At 34.8% G+C, this 14,572-nt stretch overlaps 1 protein-coding gene across 1 annotated transcript in view; it reads right to left on the reverse strand.

The window, feature by feature from the left end:
• The window catches only part of FBXL17 (F-box and leucine rich repeat protein 17), a 275,881-nt gene that overhangs the window by 161,787 nt on the left and 99,522 nt on the right, over positions 1 to 14,572 (reverse strand). Inside the window, exon 6 of the mRNA XM_066339699.1 lies at positions 13,435 to 13,565. Coding sequence (XP_066195796.1) covers positions 13,435 to 13,565 — 131 coding nt within the window. The remainder of the gene's footprint in view (positions 1 to 13,434; positions 13,566 to 14,572) is intronic.

A 14,572-nucleotide genomic window follows, 5' to 3' on the forward strand; every position in this document is an offset into this window, starting at 1 on the left:
ATTTGGATTTTACATCAGACAATTCAGTATTAGAGCTGTGTCCCTGTTTTTCACTCCCTCTTCCTCTTCTTTGTAGGTATTTACTGTCCACCTCCAAAGATGAGGTAACAAAACCACAAAACTCTTTGTGCTGTGCTATTATTCAAAATGCCCATGATTGCTAATGGGAAACTGTAGAGTATCTTCTTTTAGTACAGTGATTTCTTCACAAGATAGAAATGCACAGCTACCAGTAATGTTGAAAAACATCGAAATTAAACTCTTACAGAATGTGCGTTACTAGGACTTGAATCCTGTTTTAAAAAATATTGTTACAATTAACTTGGGAAAATTGTGTCAGGTTTTTAAGACTAAGTTCATAATACAGACTTTATAATGTATCATTAAGTTTCATCTCATCTTTCTAGACTAAGTCTGGACACTATACATTCATCATTAAAACTTTCATATCCTTTATGGATGATTCTGTAAAAAAATTCATTTGATGTTCCTGAACAAACTCGGCATAATATGCATGAATATATATACATTTATATATACAAACATTACCCAGTATTCAATATTTCAATGCAAAAAATATTTTGAAATTTCAGGAAAAATTGAAGCATTGCATTGAATGATGAAACCTTTATAGAGGAAATTGTATAAAACATCACCTCACTGTATGTATTTAAGAACTTGTTTTCCTAAAGTGAAGGGATTTTGTGCATGTTTTGTTTCTAGACATTTACAAACATACTGCTATTGAATGTTGTTTTTTTAACTTGAACATAGCTTGGTTACCTATGTAAACTATACCCCCAGCGAATTTTGAAATACTGTAAGCTAAGAGCTGATGCTCAGCCAAAGTACCTAAAATTTATGTCTTTTTCCTGTAGCCCTTTTAACATGCAATTTTTTAGCATCACAAGTAAGGAGATACATGAGTAAGATATTACTAGAAAATCTATTTTTTAGTTGTATTTCAATTCTCTTCTTTTGAATTTTGAATGCTAAATGCAAAAACAAACCCAAACCAATGTTAATTTTCTTGGAAGTTTATACAGTTTAAAAATAGAATGGATTTTTGTGGTTTTATGCTGAATTGAGAGTTGAATATAATCTGAAACTCCTGAGCTACTCTTGCTATTATGTAAAATCAAGAGCATCCATTACAATCAGCTCCAAGCTACAATAATTATTGGCAGTTCTGTTGCTACTGTCATCAACAAGAGACCAGAAACGGGCAGCAAAGCAGTCCAAATGGAGACCACTGAGCACAACTAAGCTACACAGAATATATTTTCCTTTTTCTCTGGCTGCCCCAGGAGAGTCTAATATCATTTAAAATTCCTGACACGGTCCCCCAGGCCAGAAGACAATTAATGGATGAAAGCTTAAGCATGCACTTTTTATTTTTGCCCTGCTGAAATGCTAAAGGACGGCACAAATTTTCTAAGCTAAACTCTGATGGCTTATAATTATTATGTCTGAAAGTAGAAATGGGACTACAGTTTGCAATACAGATTAGAAAACACTTTCTTTAAGCAAGTGTAGCAAATGGATATATATTTTACACATGCATGAAATACATTCACATATGTGAGAAAAGGCAGTCTCTCAACACAGCCTACATGTCAAAATTTAAAGAACCACTTTAAAAGAAATCAAAACCACTATATACAGACATGTAGAAAAAGAAACCTCTGAAAACTATGAGCCAAAAGAAATACATAGATTGGAAGAAAATAGAATTATACAATGTAAGACCTTCTGCTTTAGGTAATTTATTAACAGTAGGCAAGTACTTTCAGTATCTGGAAGACTGAATAAATATTTGTATGGCATCTGTCATAGGCCTTCCCTAGTAATATTTTGTACACTTTTCATCCTAACAAATTGTTAGCCTAGAAAATTGTTATGTCTTGTTGATAAAAAGCTCCCAAGAGCAGAACAGAAAAGCAACTCATGCAATAGAAAGGTATCTAGACTTTATGAATAAAATTTACCTGAATCAATTCAATAAAGACAAATATTTCAAGAGTTCTCAGTGACAGTAATCAGAACCATAAAAAAAATTAAGTTTGTGAGATCCTAAGTAGCTCATATATGACTTATAAACATGCTGAAAATATGTCGGAATGAATGTATTTTATATACCAGACATAGAATTAATTGAGGACTATAAAAAGGATTTTTGTCTCCTGTTAGGACTGTGCAATCAAACGTATCTCCTGAATACTCTTCCAATCCAGTATGGCTGGATTTTTTTTTTTCCCTTATATATCAGCTTATGCTTGATTTTCCAGACTCAAATACATTGTGCAACTTCAATAGCACTGAAAAGGGACTTTCAAGGAGTGTAGAAACATAAACTGGCAGAACTGCATAACTCCTAATAAAGTGAAGCTAAGAGCAATATGTATCTGAAAAGAATTAGAGGAGGGCATAACAATTGGTAGATAATCCACAATACACACGTGAGAGTTTGAAATCCAGTTTTATAAATTAACTCCCGTCGTTCAACAGTAGATGGAGAACAAAAATTAGCCTTGGGGTTCTGTTCTGTTTTGCACTGGGCAGGATCCACAAGCAGTTGATAATATTTCTGGCAGCCAGGCTTTTTAGACACTGCATCCAGCCTCAGGTTTTGAACAAAGAGTTTAACATCACTAATTCTTGGTAAAGTCTAACTGAAATGTACTCTGGCTCCAGAAAAAAAAAAATACTACTGATATGTTACTCCTCAAGCAACAATTCATAATAAATCAGTCTTAGAAACTTGCCTAAATGTAACTCATCAAACTTCCCTAAGTCTTCCTTAAGTCTTAAGACTTCCCTAAATAGAAAGCATTCATTCATTCAACACCTTTAGCAGACCTACTCATATGTGAACATCTCTTACCACCCATTCAGATAAATATATGATATATGTGTACATTTGCATACAAGAAATGAAATAAAAAAGTCAAAAGCATAAACTTCAAGATACATTCTTTATGGAAGAAAAGCAACAAAATATTTTAAAAATTTCAAAAACTGTAACTGCACCGATCTCAAACAACAAGTATAAAGTGTACTTTAACATATAATTGTTTTTGTGTTAAACCAGATGTATCATGTATCATGTATCATGTATGGCTTGTTATTCTGCTGACTTCTACCAAATGTTCATTTAGAAGTACATTAGACAATTTTACCAGAATGGAATTAAAGTATTAATCATTAATGAATTTTCATGTCTATTTCTTTTTTCTAGAAGTGAACAGAAGACCAATCCTCTTATTTTACTATTCACAAACTTTAAAAAGCTTTCCAGGTAGGTTAATATTTCATTGCATCTTGCCTTCCCACTGTCTATAGGAAACTTAAGGAAGAAGTCAGGAAAACATTACTGGCAGTGTTTTGCCTCCAAACAATCCTTTTTATTAGGAGTACTTTTCATTTAATAGAGATACACACACTTCTTTGAAACACCTGTTCTAATGACAAGCTGACAGGTGTTGGTAAATCTGGCTAGCTACAGCATGTCAAGAGGTAACAGAATTTCTTTTTTGAAAGTAGTAGAAGTACTACTGTATAAAAATAAGCCGATCCAAGGTGGCTCTTTCCCCGGGTGAAACTAAGCAGCTAAGCACAGATGGGATTTTCATCAGAAAAAAATGTCCATGTCAAAGGCAATAATCACCTATAAAGATGTTCTAAGGTAATTAAAAAACAAACAAACAAACAAACAAAAAAAACAACATGAAAATTTGAAATAAAAAGCACTAAGTGCAGGTAAACTAGTTTTATTTAAACCCTATCCTTTGGAAACAAGATAGAAAGTCCTGTTGACTCTGTCACATGCTCTGGGAGGTGTTGCAAGGGCAGGGAATGACAACAAATACAGAAAACAACCACTGTCCTTGGAAATGAAGTTTTTGATACTGTGCTGCAAGGGAGCAGACTACAAACCTCAGTCTGGAGTGACTGGAACTTGGCAAATTTGTTCCAATGCACAGTATTTGGAAGCGCTCATAACTCTGACTACCACAGACTCATAACCATATCCTAAATGCCACAGGCTAGATAAATTAGACTTCATCAGATAAAGTCTGAAGGGGAGGGAAAATGAAAACAAGAAATAAAACTGACTGGGAGGAGGTAATTGGTACTGAAAAGAGATGGAAAGAAGGAAGGCAAAACACCAATTTTTGCTACGCTTCACTATAAGCAGTAACATCAATGATGCTGATATCAATATATCTCACATTCCTTGTGGGTCTTCTCTAGGACTTCCTTAACCAATTTATTTTCCAGAATTAAGAGTTAATGGCCTGTCCAAACATATAATGACAAACTATGAAAAATCACAAGCAAGCAAGGAAGATGGTTGATATGGTTAATCTCACTTCATCTATCTCCATCTATCTTAACAACCAAAACACAAACAGAAAAAGTTAGTATGAGAGTTACAGAATGGCTAAGTTTGGCAGAGGGCTGGAAGGCACCCAAAATCCTTGTCTCTAAGGAGGAAGACTCCACAGCCTCTCTGGGCAACCTGTGCCAGTGGTCAGTCACCATCACAGTGAAGAAATGTTTTCTCATATTGAGAGAGAACCTCCTGTGTTTCAGTGTTTGGCCACCACCTGTCACTGGGCACCACTAGAAAGAGCCTCTGTTCTTTTTGCCCCCCTTGTTTCACGTGCTTATGCACATTGAACCTTCTGTTCTTCAGCCTGAACAGCTCCAGTTCTCTCAGCCTGCCCTTACAGGACAGCTGCTCAAGTCCCTTCATCTCATTTATGGTCCTTTGCAAGACTCTATCCAGTATGTCCATGTCCTTCTTGTACTGAGGTGCAAGAAATGGACATAGAACTCCCAGCATGCCAGAACAACAGAAATTCTAGAAATTATAAATGAGATATAAATGTTTTTAACAGTGAAAAGTTTGGGCTATATTAATGAGTGGGCAGGATTTTTCCTGTCTTTTCTGTCTGTGTAGAAGTGTGAGGCCTGGGAACAGTCTGCCCCTCTGAAAGCTAGCTGGAAAAGTCAGTTGAGCCCTAGCTCCCTTCAGGCACATCGAGGTGAGTATTTACCAGTTTCTTCTCTAATCCATGAGACTAAAAATTAGATGCTCTCAGACCACTTCACAATGGTTCTGAAAAACAGCAAATCACAATCACAAGGTATGAACAGAAGTCAGTAAGATTTCAAGCAGAGAGACACAGTTTTAGTCTTTTAAAACGTTTACTTTTTGTGTTGCTCACTTGTTTTTTTCCCTGACTACACCCTATAGGCATCACCATGATCACCACTTTAAGTTACTGCTTATTTTCCTCATTACATTATTACTGCACTTTCAGAACTACCGAATTATTCATTCTCTGAGCTTACAGTTATTCTGTCAGCTCAACTTCCACTTCATTGTCATCTTCCTCTTCAAGCTGACTACAACTTCTCAAATGTACATTAAATTCCTGTATCCTTTATAAGTCAGTACCTACTGGTTAATCTTGAAGTCTAAACACAAAATACCCTTACATTTAACATCACAGGAAAATCAGAATATACCAGCCTTTGGTTTTAACAGAAGAAAAACAGGGCTCACTGAGTAACCTGATCAGGATTAAAGATAATTTGTAGGCAGCATCTGACACATTTCGTCATTATATGACTGCATGATCCCACCATAAGATGAGTTTATGCTCACCTACCCATATAGAAAGAAATAAACACCAAATATTTGCAAATTTTTTTCATTTTGAGCTTAGGAAGCTCATGCAGCAGGAAATAGTCTAAAGTGGATTTAGAACATGGTTATGTTTCGTCCAGATGGTATTTATACTGGATACACTGACAGACTCTAAACAATACAGTCAGTGCAGTAAATCATTGGGACACCCATTCCTTCTTCTCTCATCTTTTCAAAGTATTGTGTCTATTCTGACTGCATGGTAAATTATTCCATGCAGCCTCAGAACATAACAGTAATTGCAACAAAAATGACATCTTCTTTTCTGGGCCTTGGTAGGTTGTTTGTTTTGGTTTTGCTTTTTTATTTTTATTTTTCTGTACTGGCTTAAATTATAGCACTGGAAGTATTTTAACTGTGCAGAAATGAGATATATATATACATATATATACATATATATACACAAAACCTTTCAGTTTTCATGATGCACTGAGGAATCAGATTTATAACACACTGTCCGTGCCTTCAGGGAGCATTGCACTTTCTTAATTTCTGTAAGGAATATCATGCAGAAAATCATCAAGCCACATTTTGTGTCAAGTCTGCCATTTTTAATTATTAGCAACTAAGTTTAAGAAATTTCTCCTTTGGTTTAACAACTGCATACCTATCTTGCAGAACTTTTTTTTATGCCACAACTCATAAATTTTTTTAGGCTGATGCTAGTTCCTTGCACTAAATTACCAACTAATCACAGGAGATATTTATCATCTCAAGTTTTTTACATGAGAATTGTCAGACTTAATCACCTTCCTCATATTTTCACTATTTACAGACCTTCATTTATCATACATTTCAGCAGTGTGACAACAGTAGACTATTTTCCCCATTTTTCAAGTTAAGACAGATAAAAGCATGGCAAATAATGACAAGAGCTTGAAAGTTTTACTCTCTCTAATTACATCCACTTCCACCAAAAAAATGGTCCCTAAAAAACTATTTATTTCAATACCAGTTATATCTCTATTACAGAGACAAGTAGAATTGGCAGACTAAAGCCTCAAATGGAGGCTTTATTTCCTAGTAAATGGAAAGTTACACTTAATTATATAAAACTGTATTCTGATTTTTATCACTGTTTAAACTCTGCAGATGGTACAAGAGAGATCTGTTCTAGTCAAATGTTCATAAAAATTAATTTCTTTGATAACAATGCTGAAGAAACAGTTCCTAGAAGCCTTTATAATGTGGGTTCAGGGCACATTAATAGAAACTGAAAGGATGGCTGACGCTGGTAAGGTTAGTGATTTCTGGGGTAACTGCTGAGATGTGTGAGGAATCATGTCCCACATTCTTTTTCCATTGCACTGATAAGTAAGAAAACATTTAAAACAAAGATACCCAGAATGGCACAAATATATGGCCACAGCTTGATTCTGGAGGAAGTTCATTCTGCACTCCTGGGCATAACGGTGCCATTCTCACACAGTACTGTACAACAAGTGCAAAAACTAAATTATATAAGATAGGACTTCACTGAAATAAGGTATGAGTGACAGTCTACCAAAAGAAACACTAGAGCATAAATGCTACCTCAGTGTTCACAGAGTCAGAGAAACTGAGCTTTGGGAGATCCATGCTTGGAGCAGCCAATTCTTTATTAACTGTACCCCATGGAAAAAATCCACACTGGAGCCATCCTTGAAGAACTGCAGGCCATAGGTAGGACATATGCTGGGCAGTTTGTGCAGGAGAGTATAGAAGCGTGGGATCGGGTGGCAAGGATACCTTAAATACCTACCTGGTGAGCACCCAGCCACTTCTCAGCCCACCTCCTCAGCAGGACTGGGGAAGAAAGTAAGATGAAAAAGGCCTGTAGGTCAAGATAAGGATTAGGAGATCGCTTGCCACCTATATGAAACAGACTTGGTTTGGAGAAACTGATTTAGTTGTCAATTATACAGGATAATGAGAAATAAGAATAAATTCAAAAACACCTCACCTGCCATTTTTTGCTGGGCAAAGTTTAATCCCAGCTCCCTCCTCTCTTGTCCCAGAGAAAGTAATGTGGAATGTAGAGTTGCAGTCAGTTCACAATACTTTTCTCTGTTGCTCCTTTCTTCTCATGCTCTTCCCCTACTCCTGTGTGGATGTCTCATTTAACTTTATCCCACTACTGTGGACTAATCACAAAGGGGTTCTTTTTCTTTTTTTAATAATAATTTAAAAATAAATATAAGAGTCAGAATTTAAAGTCAATAAAGAAAATTGCCATACTTAGGTGTACTCTTTGTCCAGCTTCTATGCTTTGTTCTGAATTTTTAAAAAAACCTGACAGTAAGTCTCAAGTCATTTCACAAAACATCAGCAGGGTGAAGCAAATTTTCTTCTAAATTTAATTAAAAGGTATGACACTCAAAAGAGTAAGTAATTTTAAAAGTAAAATTGATTTGCATTACATTTTTTCAGTTTTTATTGAGTTCAAGATTTTAATGTAGCTGACTAAACGTCTGATAAATCTGCAGAGAACTCTAAGGAGATAATTTTCCAGATAACTCAGAATAGATGAAATTAAATTAGAATTAGAAATTGCTAATATTCACCTAGAAAAATTCATGACAAATATTACACAAAAGTTATTTTCTGGAAGTCTCTACTATATCCACAAATTCAGATTATACAAAATTACAGGAATAAGTATTAATGCTCTTGAAGAACATCGCAACTCCAGTCACATTTAAGGTGATGTATACCAAGATGCTATATTAGCATTGTAGTCATCACAGTTAAAATGGACATTTTTGATTAGGAAAAACAGAGGCAAGATGAAAGCCTTGAATTTTTTTCTTTAGAAGCAATTTCATTAAAATAATAAACATCAAATATGCAGAGCCTTTAATTTCAGGAGAAGAAAACTTTTTCTCTTATTTTTCCAGAAAGTAATTCTAGTGTTCACTAATCTTGTATTTTATTAAAAATACACTGTAAGAACTGAGCTACTATTGTGATGCTCATGTCTGCTAATGAAATGTTGGGGCATTCACATATATCAGCAGCTCTGGAACTAAAAATAGTGAGCTGATGTCCTGCTAAAATAATCTTTAGCACTCTATCCTTTACTCACATGGAATCCAGGTCTCATCAGATGCTCCTAATGCTGATTAAATGGGTTTACATAAACTCATGGTAGGCAGGCAACATAAAATTTTGAACACTTCTCTAATACATGGAAGACCAACTTAAAAATTTACTGTACTAAGTAAGAGCGTGGAAACCCCAATGAGCTCTGTGCCAACAACTAGGATACCCAGATCTGAGAAATTTGCAGTGCATTAGTGACCCAGTCAAATAAAGCAGATGGAGATTCTCTGAAGGTGAATTCTCCTTTCTCCTGACTCTGAGGCTGTATAAACAGTTTAATTTTCATGCTTATGGTCTGTTTCCATGTTTCCACTGAATTTCTTTTGTATATTGACTTCTTGACTACTCTCCATTTCCTACGGAAATATTTTCAAGTTCCTCTGTCTTGGACTCCAATTATAATCCTCACCAACAAATATTAATCATTACGGTATGGGCAGACTGTCTCATTACACTTCCTACTCTGTTTTATCCATAGTGGATTTTCATGGAAACACCAAAGAAGAAAGAGAAGTTTTCTCAGAAATGGAATAATAAAATTATATCCAGGTTTTTCACCTGTGCTAACAGGTCAAGGATGTGCACATTAATGCCTCTCTTCTCCCACCACTAATCAGAAGTCCAGTGATGGTAAGCAGTATCACCACAAGGTCAATAAGCAAAATTCCCACAGTTCTACTGTGCCGTGGAGAAATTGCATATCAGCCTCCAGGTCACAACTATCACTTGCTTTCACCGATGTCCAGATGCTCTGTAAATCTTAGCACCTGCTATCGGAGTCACTTACAAGGTGTGTAAGAAATTACATGGAAAAAGACAGCTCTCTTGAGACATTATTACAAGAACATATGGCACCACCTACAGAGGAAGAACCAAAGTTCTTAAATGGTTGGGAAAATATTTTTCTGTCACTACAAAACCAACTACAAATAATTTTGTATTGCAGTCCTGGGTGACTGGCAGTGCCATGGCACAAAAAAGTCTTGCTGTACCTGTAAATAAAGTTCTTTACCTTATCTGCATTATCCCCTTCTTTCTAAGAAGAAACATAGATACAATAGGAACTGGCAAACATCCTCCATACAAATATTACACAAATATAAGGAAATAATTTAGTAAGAGGATGACTGAAGCAAGCAGAAACACTCTTAAGATTTTGCAGTCACTGCATAGCTTTTAAATGTCTTTCCCTAGGTGAATTATGTAACACACATGTTGAAGGGAGTTGCAACTCTCAGTCCACAGTGATGAGATTCACAAAAAAAAGTTAGACTGTCTGCTAAAAAAGTTAGACTGATCATTATGGATCTAATAAATAATAGATGTTCCTCAAACTATTCAAAAACCCACACACCCCAAAAACTTTGCCAGCATATCATATTACATTTCCTGAATCCCCCATATGATTTATTTCTAGATGTTCTATTTTCACCTCAACAACTGAAATTCAAAAGAACAAGGGCACTGACTATAAAAACAACTTCAAGGTGATAAGGTTACCGAAAGCAAGCTTCAGAGTATATTATTCACCTCACCATGTACAAAGAACTCAATCCTTTCAAATTGCAAAGACTTGATATAATCTACTCATGATGCATATGAAAAGAATTTGCAAGTTTGGTTTTGTTCATATTTGAAAGGAGTAGGGTTGTTTCTATAACACACTTAAACAGTCTGAAAAATAGTATATGAAGCTTTTGAGTGAGCTGTAATACTCAGAGAAGAAATCATTATGTTAGATAACTTCAATAGGTGCTTTATGATCTTGCTTAACTCACAACTTCTAGAAACTTTTTTACAAGACATCAGAAGAGACCTCTTTTTCCTTCATTTTAGAATATCTCAACTGAACATGTTTATTGCCTTAGATAAAAGTGAAATTTTTACTCCTCCACATAAGCTTTTTAGATGCATTATGTCCAAAACAAAAAAGAGCTGCAATCAAAACACAGAAATAACGGTCCTCCTCAATTCTTTCATACACAGAACAATCACAGCACCAAAGTCTTAGCAAGTGCCGGCCAAGCAGAGCTCTTACACTCTGAAAATTCCAGTTATTTAAGAAGAAATGTAATGATCACAGCATTATCTCTAACACCATCTCACAAGCAAGAAAGGACTGTAAGTGTTCTAGTTATAGTCTTGCTAATGGAAATAATTTTAATGGATTTCTAGAAACAATAATGAATTTATCTAAATAAAGTTTTAAAACCAGTGACTTACCTCTGCCAAGCAATAATCTTTAAGAGCCACTTAGCTCTTGTAAGTTATACTGGTATTTTAAAAACTTTCTAGTTTTCTTTAACACTCAATATTTATGCACAAAGAAATGGAGCAAAACCGTTTTCTAAGGCTTTAAAGAAGCCTCAGCCCTCAGTACTCTCAAGTGAACAAAACACTGTCCTGTTAACTTGAAAAGATCTGGAATACAAGTCCTATGTAGTTGGATCTCACAAGTAAACCTGCTTGATAATGGGGTGAGGAGTGGGGGAGAGGTGGAACTAATACTTATTTTAAAACGAGGAATCAGGAAAAACATTAGACTGCTACTATCTCATATGCACTGGAAAGGTATCAAGACACACAATCTCCTCTGGCAGTCCCTCTGACTAGGAGCCACCCAATGGCATTAAAAAAAAAAAAGTTAACCTTAAATAATTAATAAACTCATTTACTTAGTTTAAATTAATTTGCATTTTAACCCAAGCACCTGAAGAGTCCTGTGAGCTTCTGAAGGCTCACTCGTATTCTTGAAGTGAGTATGCTCAAAATACTCTGCTAAACCGGTGTTCACTTCAACTGAAGTCCTGTAGCTCTATCATCTTCCTTTTTTCCATTATTCTCAATTGAGCTTTTAGGAGTTCAGACTAGTACTCAGTTTAGACTAGTATTTGGAGTTTCATGACACTTCTAAAATAGAAAAAATATCTGAATTGCCAAATAACTGCTTATGAATAAGATTTATGGACACTAATTATTTTCTAAATTATCCTTTTTTTAACTAGAAGATATTTCAAATTGCCAAATTTTAATTGTTATAGTAAGTACTAACAAGTATGATCAGAAAAAAAAATGAAATGGAAAACCTTAAGAAACAAAACTAAAGAACTAAAAGTTACATACAGAACCAGATTATCTGTCATAGCTGGAAAGGGCTTCCTTTTCTTGCTAAGATTCACAATTCCTTTAATTAATACTCAGTGTAATGTTTTAGAGTAATATGTGTAAAATTAAAATATATACTTACTATTATAGTAATTCTACAAAAGAAATTTCAAGAATAGTTTGACAGTAGTTCAGTTCAAACTTAGCAGACTGCCATATCCGAAACATTCAAGCAGATGGATATATGTTTCTAAGTTCTTTAAATAAAACCTGAAAACTGCCTGGTTTTTTAATTTGCATTTTGATTATTATTATTTTTTCTAGCTTATCCTAGACTTTTCCAGTAACCTCATTCTGCATGTGAAAACAAGGCCCTACAGACAGAAAGATCTGAGGCAACTAAATGCTTGCAAAACCAATGACGTTGCATCAAAGGTCTGACCTAAACCAACAAATCCAAAAAACTGTCTTAAGGGCTAAAAGGAGTTACGGCAAGTTTACTGGTACTTCCTCTTGAAAACATTGCCATTTTATTACTTTTAGAACACTACATTTTCACCAAAGTCTGAGCTCATCTACACATCAGTACACCCTTAATGACTTTTGAAAAATCTTGAAAGCATATCTTATTAAAAAAACCCAAAAAGTAATAATGGGAAACAAGTACAATTGTTAGAACACATTAATCTGGTTTATATGAAACTGTTTTAGAGCCCCTTTCTGTTCAAAGTGTTTCTTTCCTTTTTTTAAAAGCACCAGTTATAATGACATAGTCTAGTACAAGTAATTAAAAAAATTCTTTCCTGTGTTCCCTCAGGCACTGACTTTGCTCAATTTTTTCATTTTAAAAGAAAATGTCCACTTTTAAAATTCTCAGGACTTTTTATTTTTCATCTGTTCTGTGACATAACTATACATAATCTTTGTCCACATACTTAATGTTGAAATAAATTAGTTGGTCAGAAGACTGGAATACAGCAGAATAGGAGGCATTCTAGTCAAAAGGAAAAGACTAGACAATAACTTGCTTATTCTTTCATTCTCATTCTGGAGCTCTCTGCAAAAAAAAAAAACTCCAAAAACTTTGTTGCCTTCTAAAAATACAGGAATTCCACTATTTAATTCACAAGCAGTTTATTTTTACTTACGTAGTCAAGCATATTTCTTTGTTTGTGTGCATATAAATTTATATAAATCCTAGAGACCTACTGAAGGAGTCAGTTCAATTGCAACTGAACATTTCAATCACACTTTGTGCAGAGCACATTCTCCTGAAATCTGTATGAAACAAATTAGTGCTGCCATTCGGTCATAACTAAACTTTTCTCCATTGCAGAAATAAGCAAACATTCCACAAAATAGGTGACTTACCTAAATCTTGATGATTTACCCAAAACAATCAAGAACTCAGCAAACACTGTTTGCTTTAATCAATATCCTCTAACCCCCAAGCCATGAGAAATTATTCTCAACTAACACAACTAGTTGAATTTGCATTACGCCGCTTTTGGATGCTCTAATGAAGTTACCTGTCATTAATGATCCAGTTCAGACACAGATTGAGAGAATTAAGGTTTTTGCATCTCTTTACTATTTCCATCACGGTTTCATTGTCCAGTTCTGTGATATGACGTAGATCCAAGCTCGAAAGATTTCTTAGCTATTGAGACAAATATGAGAGAAAGAAATAATCTGAAATTCATTCACATACATAACTGTTGAAAAAATGTTAATTTTTTTGGAAGTTGCACAGTATGTGAAAGCTATGAAAGAAATTATCACTATATCTTTTACAAAAAGAAAACATACCAGAGATATTCACAGATTCAGCTTGAGCAAAGTTGTGATTCAGGCCCTCAGTTACTGCAAAAAATCCAGACACTCTCACTCAAGGTGCCATACAACCTACAATAAGGGCCTTGGCCTTCCTCTTCCTCTTAAACATAGAGTATAAGGTAGAATATAAACTCATTTAGACATAAGAAAAATAAGGCATGGAAGAAACTGAGACAGCATGTTTATGCTTAAGATTCAAATGAATGCAATTAATGACTCCAGAGTATAAGGCTTTCAAAGTAAACAAATAATACAAACTCTCTGGAAAATATTTGCACTGTAGTCTCACAGCACAGTTATCAGTAACAGATTGGATATTCTGAACAACAAAACTTGGAGTCACAGAACAATATAATTAAGAGTTATGCACTGATTAAACTGATTTATTACTAGTGTCAATCTTTCTTGTGTCCTTCAAAAGCAAACCCTTTTACAACTTCTGTGAGTTATGGATGCAAAAAAAAAAAAATTACAGACTTCCCAGTATCAGTTTAGTCATAACACCCTCCAAGTACTGTTTGCTTTTTCAGCTGTCTGAAATAATCTCTGTTGTACTCTGGAAAAATAATTGCATTTGGCAATACTGACACTTAATTAAATTTATTTTTGCTGTAAGAGAGAAAAAATTATCCTCATCAGTGATTTGAGTCACTAAGGATTTGATTAGGTAAAGGCACACAACTGAGATCAAGTAATTGGTCCACTTCGATAGTTAATTATTAAGTCAATGTATTTAGTCAGGGGGTTGGGGGAGACGTGGCAGCATGAGGTGAGAAGAAAAGAAAAGTAAAGGAAGAGGACTTCAAATGTAGGTAGCCTTCTAGAGAAACA

This window comes from Sylvia atricapilla, chromosome Z, assembly GCF_009819655.1.
Source record: "Sylvia atricapilla isolate bSylAtr1 chromosome Z, bSylAtr1.pri, whole genome shotgun sequence".
NCBI lineage: Eukaryota > Metazoa > Chordata > Aves > Passeriformes > Sylviidae > Sylvia > Sylvia atricapilla.